Source organism: Pterocles gutturalis, unplaced genomic scaffold, assembly GCF_000699245.1.
Source record: "Pterocles gutturalis isolate BGI_N339 unplaced genomic scaffold, ASM69924v1 scaffold26965, whole genome shotgun sequence".
Classification (NCBI taxonomy): Eukaryota; Metazoa; Chordata; class Aves; order Pterocliformes; family Pteroclidae; genus Pterocles; species Pterocles gutturalis.
The window spans coordinates 22,406-29,657 of NW_010141651.1; the positions used below are offsets into that span (position 1 = coordinate 22,406).

The 7,252-nt window shown below is 44.1% G+C and overlaps 1 protein-coding gene across 1 annotated transcript in view; it reads right to left on the reverse strand.

The window, feature by feature from the left end:
• The window catches only part of BPGM (2,3-bisphosphoglycerate mutase), a 10,842-nt gene extending 5,077 nt beyond the window's left edge, over positions 1–5,765 (reverse strand). The window contains exon 1 of the mRNA XM_010084102.1: positions 5,165–5,765. Within this exon, the coding sequence (XP_010082404.1) occupies positions 5,165–5,765 (601 nt within the window). The remainder of the gene's footprint in view (positions 1–5,164) is intronic.
• Between the last annotated feature and the right edge of the window lie 1,487 nt (positions 5,766–7,252).

Consider the following 7,252-nt stretch of genomic DNA (forward strand, 5'->3'; position numbering starts at 1 on the left):
CGAGATCCCCATCCTGACACTGTATTATGTCTGGCTGAGATGGAGTTGATGAGGGAAGGCCTGATGCTGGTCTCACCAGCTGGTGAGCATGGAGAGCAGTGCCCTCAAGGATTTTACTTTTTTGCATTACTGTCAATGTGATACTTGTGCAGTTACAATATTCCAGTAGTTTACATGCTCGAGTTACATTGCAAGTCCTGGTGTGGACTGTGTTGAGGACTAGCAATAAGACTTTACTGATTTTGCTGTTCAACCTTCTTACTGAAATACTAATGTGACTGTGGTGTCTGAAGGCAGTTACAGAAAACAGCTTGAGATCTAACAACTCACTGCTGCTGAAATGAGATGATCTTGCATTCCCTGTCATCCCAGTCTTTGCTCTGGACTTCTGCTGCTTATTTCTTGTGAGCTTGTTGGGCCTTTTGGCAAGTTAATTTGCCCTGTAAACTGGCAAGAAATAGCAAGGAGTGGTTAGTTTTCTGTCATGGTGGTAGTCCGAATCAGCCCAGGGAAGGGGGTGGCAAGTGCCTCATGATAGTGCAAAAGGGCTGGAACAGCCTTACCACGACCTACGGCTGGGACAGAAGAGTTTCAGATGCAAGTTGTTAGTGACTTGTTTCCACAAACTTGGGCTTGAGGGACTCTCAATAGTGCCTCTGTCAGAGATGAAAACATTTTGCCAGAGCTCTGTCCAAGGGCAGTATGTATGGGGGTAGGCTCTAGAGTTGCATGCTCAGAGAACACCATTTGTTTACGGTGCTGCCTTGAGTTCCTCCTGATGGTAGTGCAGCCTGGGACCCTATGCAAGCCTTCTGCAACTTTCTCACCTAATGCCATAGTTGACAGCTAGAGCTAGTAGTAGCAAATATCACACTTCTTTCAGTCTATTTAATCTTGGACTGTTTGAGAGTTTAAGGTAGGCTGGATTTCTCTACTACATAGGAATATCATAGATTCATTACTTGCTTTCCTACACTGTCTCATAGTGGGATGGCCTCAGTAATGACCACAGACAGTGACCAGGAGCTGCTTAGGTAATAACATGGTATTGTGTCTCACCAAGATGGAGTTATTTTTCCCCATAGCAGCCCTCCTAGTGCTGTGCTTTGTGTTAGTAGCTAGAAAGGTGTTGATAATACACTACACTAGTGCTTTTGCTACTGTAAGCAGCGCTCGCACAGCATCAAGGTTGCCTCAGCAGCATTCCCCCCGTCCCCCCCCCGTATCCAGCAGGCAGGGGCCAAGATCTTGGGAAGGGACACAGCCAGGACAGCTGACCCAAACTGACCAAAGGGATGTTCCATACCATATGACATCTGCTCAGCAACAGAAGCTAAGACAAAGGAGGAAGGGGGAGGGGCATTCATTATTATGACATTTGTCTTCTGGAGCAACTGCTATGCATACTGAAGCCCTACTTCTGGGAGGTGGCTGGACATCACCTGCTGATGGGTAGTAGAGAATAAATATTTTGTTTTCCTTTGCTTCTGTGGGGAGCCTTTGCTTGTGCTTTATTAAACTGCCTTTACCTTAACACATCAGGTTTCTTCCCCACCTTATTTTCTCTTCCCACTGTCCTGATGAGGAAGCAAATTGATAGAATAGCTTGGACACCTGGCATCCAGCCAAGGTCAAGCCACCATGGTCCTTTTTGGCACCCAACATTCCCAGTCACCACATTCTGCCTGCAAGACAAGTTTCAGAGCTCTGTGCCAGGTCTGTGACCGCAACCAGACAAGCCCAATGGGTGCAACATCTGTATCTGTCTTCAATAGATGAGGTAACTTCTCCCCTCCATTTTCTACCCAGAGCATGACAAGGCTCAGTAACCACCACACCATATCCAAGAGATGGCAACCTTTCAACAGGGAGGAAATTTTTGAATCAGACCTTCCACAACACCCTGTCTTGAGGTACTTAACACCAGTTCTCAGAGCTAAATGGTCAGGAGGGAAGAAAGAAGTTGAGACAGCCCATCAATCCTTCTGCCAGTCACCTGGAAAATTAGTCCATTAGACTTGGTCTCCTATTAGCACTTCAACAGAAACAGGGCAAGCTGGTCATAACTATTATACTAATGTTGTCTTCACGATGGGACACTACTAAGACGGTCTCAAACTGAAGTATCAGTTATAAGATAACAGAGCAAACTATTCCTCCTTCAAAGAATTGAGAAAATCACCTGTAAACAGATCCTGTTTATGTAGGATGCTTATTTTGCAGATTTTAGCAACTAATGCTTTCATGATCAATATGTTTCAGCATCCAAAGTAAAATCTATTGAACAAGTCTGATATGGTTACTGTAGATACCCTCCTCATTAGCATCTTGTTGCCATTGCTTTTTCAATGTATCAGAGATGGTACACCATGAAAGAAAAAATATGGCGTGTCTGAAGACCCTAGTTACAGGTCATGGTCCATACCAATAGGTGTCAGAACATAACAGTTGCTAAGTAATGACAAGACACTTCTACCAGCAAGCACAAGACTGCTGCTTGAAGAAAACATTACTTTTAGAAAGCCCTTCCAACCCTAACAACATATAATGAAAACTATCCTCTTGCTCTGCTGATTTTCAGTTGCACCAATGATTCCTAGCATCATCACACGCATCACCTGAAGATGATGCAAAAAAATAAGTGCTCTGAAAGAACTGGACAAGCTCAGTTAAAGACAAAAATTTGATCCCAACATTGTATCTTTGACAGGATTGCACAAAACCACCACACTTGTCCTTGGTGGCATTTATCAAATTCATAGGGATTACCTAGAAGGAATACAGCCAAACATCCCCACTGGACAGCAACAGCTCACAGCACCGAGATCTTCAGCAGCACCCTCTGGGAGAAAGGACACTCAGCCCACCAGCACAGAAGAGCAAGCTCTCAGAGAAGCTGCTGTTTCTGATCTCCAAGTGCATACAAGAGTATGGTCCAGTTTGTGTTAAATATTGTTTCCAGAAAGACTACTGGGGTTTCACTTTAAGTCCTCACATACAAACCATGACAGACCCTACAGACATTTCATGCATCTTAATGAGGTCCACTCTGAGCACTGAGGAAACAAGAACAAAATCCACACCCACAATCAAAGCCCTGTTAGCCTGACATTCTGTTCTCTGATTATTTTTGTGTGCAAGCAGAAAACAGATACACATTTCAAGCTCTTTACCAGTTACTCATAACAAGGAAAACATTCTAATTCAGAGAACTGCAGGCCTGTTTCCAAAAAATACCTCCTTGAAATAGTAACTTCAAGGATATTCTGAAGTCTTTCAGAAGAGACATTAAATTTCACACAAAAACAATTATATTTGTTTCACCAGATCAAACTGAATGAAAACCAAATTTACGGCCATTTAAAGTATCTGAGCTACAGCTTCCAGGATTAAGTTATCACTATAACGAAGACATCCAAGCAGTAATGTAGGATTACTGCTTGAGGCAATTGGAGCCCAGTTTTCTAAATGCCAAAAAACATGGCTCCAGCTAACATAGAGGACATCAGTCCAAATCTCCACTGCATAAAGGGCAGAAGAGCCAGCATGTACCTGGCAAATGCTTCTGAGAGCTGGTGTAGCTGGTGGACAGTCCTCGGTCAACAGAACTAGGTCCTCTGCCAAGGATTCCTCACATTTCCCTATGTAAGCACACACTGGTAGGAACAAGGTATAGTGTAGCACAGACAAAAGACACAGCTCTATTCTACTTTAAGTGAGGGCAGCCCTTGAAAGGTTATACCTAATAGACTGCCCCAATGAAAAGCTTTGCATCTGCTCTACCTTACACTGCTCTGAGCTCAATGCAGCAAGGAATCCAGTCATACTAACTTTAAGGTAACCTCTACCAGTCACTGATGCTGTCAGCTCTAGCCTTGGTGCATACCTCCACAGAAAGCGGCACAGGGTTTCTGCTGAAGCTGTGGTCAGCTTGCAGCATTTCACCCCCAAAAGGCTTGGCCAGCATGGCTTCATGAACCGCTTCAGTTCTTTGGGGGGCAGGGGAGACACCACAGTTGCTAGTCCCCCTGCCCCTTTTTCCTTTGCAATTCTTTATAATGTCACATGGTATGGACAACCACCCTGACTACATCAGTGAAACCGGCTGAACCAGCCTTCCTCCTTCATCCAAGCAGTGATCTGTACCCCAGCATTCACAGCCTCTGTAGTTCCAGAAGCCACCTGAACATGCTTATTCCCTGGCCTTCGGACTCCTGCTAAAGCATCAGCTGTCCTGACTGTGCCAGCATGCCTGAATGCAAAAAGTGCTCAGAGTCAGAGCTGTAGAGCCACACACAAGAGGGTTTTACAACTGAAAAATTGAGTGGACACAATCCAGTCTGTGCATACTTGCAACTACACCTCTAGCAGACTGCATTCATACATGTATAATCACTAAATTCTCCTACACCCACAGAAAAATAAATTAATACAGTCCATCTCCCAGTTTAGGATGACCTAAACTAGAACATGTGTCATTAAAGAAGCAGGGGGGAACAATCTAGCAATGACTTAAAGATAAATCACATCCTTTTCAGGTTCCAAATAAATAAGCAACCTTATGCTAAGCTACCAAGTTAGCTGTTTATGGGTAGGCATTTTCTGTATTGGGAAATAATACAGTATTTGCAAAACCTTTAGCAAGTACCTACTCTCTGCAGAGCTCCCTGTCACAGCAGCTTTTTAAATAAAAGATTTATCAGGAATGAAGCCTCAAAAGTGACCCACCACAGTAACAGTCAAGAATGTCTTCCACAATCCAAGACAAACACTTCATTCTGCTGTTATAGCAATGCTTGTTTAATGAACAGATTATTACTTCAACCCTTCAGACATAACAGCTGAACAAATCCAAAAATAGTTAGAGCCTGAAGAGTTCATGTCTATCTAGACCAAAGTTAGTCTGAATACATTAGTTTAAAATGAGCTGTGAGAAACACAGGGAAAGCATCTGGCTCTCTTCTTAACTACATTAATCCAATTAATCCTCTCCCTTTTCTGCATCCCCCAGTCTGATTCCTGTTCTGATAGGCCAACTTTTTTACTTTCTCCTTGGAGACCACAGACATTAAATGTAACATTGCACAGATAAGTCATTTACCCTACAGAACAAGATGTAAAGCTCTAAACAGTTGAGTAAGAAGGCTAAAACAAAGACCCTTACCTTCCACATGCTTCAGCAATGCCCTGCTGCTGTTACCATGAGCAGAGATAAGGATCATTTTGCCACTTTTCAGTTCTGGCACTATCTTTTCACTCCAATAGGGAAGGAGTCTATCAAGCACATCTTTCAGACTTTCAGCCCTTGGGAGATTATCCTGAGAGACATCACTGCATTTATACCGGCGATCATTGTATATCTCTTCATAGTAAGGATGAGATTCAGTTATGGGAGGTGGGGTAACATCATAGCTTCTCCTCCATATTTTCACTTGCTCCTCCCCATGATTCAGAGCCATTTCTGCTCTGTTGAGACCGATCAGTGCACCATAGTGACGTTCATTCAGTCGCCAGGAACTCTGAATGGGGACCCACTCTTGGCCCATCTCTTCCAGGACAAGCCATGCAGTCTGGATGGAGCGGCTGAGTACGGAGGTGAAGACAAGGTCAAACTCAAAGCCCAGTGCTTTAAGGTGTTTGCCACAGTTCTGAGCTTCCTTTATCCCATCACTGCTCAGCTTCTGATCCACCCAGCTGCAGAAACGATTCTCCTTGTTCCAGGCTCCTTCCCCATGTCTCAAGAGAACAAGCCTGTACTTAGCCATTTTGGTTGCAACTTAGCACAGATGACAGCCGATTTGGCATCTAGTAATGATGCATCTGGACAGAGACATGAGACAGATATATCAAACATCCCAGAGATAACACATTACAAGTAGTAATATGTCAGCAAACAGTAGACAACTGTCAGAATCACAACAAACAAAGAAACAAGCATCTGTTGAGTATGTTTTTACCTTTGAGGCCTCCTGGCTTTGAATTCCTGCCCACCCTCATATGGGAGGAAAAGCACCATCCCCCACCCAGCTTGTTGCAACTAGCCCACTTAACTAATTGACTAGTAGCAGATTTGTACAAGCTGATCCTGCCTACAGATTTCCCTCTGAGTGCTTAAACAGAGCCTCACTCAACATCAGAGGCTCCCAACCAGAGAAGCAGATCTCACTCCCACTGGCAAATTTATTACACATGAAGCGCAGGCTCCTAAGAGCTGCTCAGACCCACGCTGGCTCCAAGGGAATGCAGGCACAGCCAGAAGCTATGATCCTCAGCCAGAGCAACTGGAGAGAAGGACACAGAATAACTGGCAATGCACAGAACTTTATTAGCTTTCCTCAAAGGAGATGTCACCATATTCGTGCTCTGCATAACTTGTTTCCTCACATCCCCATCCTGTCCTGTTAATTATGCCAGTGTCTGCTTGAATTGTCCCCAGGCCACCTCCTACAGCTTTCCTCCACACTCCAGTACCACAACACAGCTACTCTGAGATGCAATGCACAACTAGAGTGTCCTCATTTCACTGAATCCAGAAGTGATCTCACAGATTATTCCATCCCCTTCCTGACTTTCAAGTATATTTTTCCCTCTTGTGTTTATGAATTACAATGCCAGATTCTCAAGAACCACTACAAACGTTTTTACTTCTGCAGTGGGCACAAATGGAATAACAGACAGCTACACATTCATAAGGTCAAATGGCACCTTTCTTTGCTCCTGTTGACAAAGCAACACCACCTCTGGATTATCTTCAGTGGGAGATGGATTTCAACCACTCATCCAAACTTTTGCAATGTGGTGATCTTCTGCAAGATCTTCCAGCAGACTGTGATTCCTGAAAGGTCCATCTAACACAGCACTGCAACTCTGAAAGCCCCACCTGACTACTCTGACCTGAGATGTCACAGACTAGATAGCAATGGACATAGCAGAGGAAAAAAAAAAACTGTAAAAACACAACTCCCTGCACTGGGAGGACTGCTATACATGCAAATGAACATTAAACGCTCTCAAAACTACATACAGTGGGAAACTGAGGTCTGATTTCTGCACACCCAACTTTGGACTAGATTTCCATAAGAGACATGCTTATGGGAGCTCCCACGATCTCAGATCAGCTGGAGCTGCTTCAATCATACTCCAAGTCTCTACGTGTCTCAAATTCAGGCCCACTGCAACAGTGAATTAGGTCAACCGTGTCCTGGGCTGCATCAAAAGAAACATTAGAAGCAGGTCGAAGGAGGTGATTCTC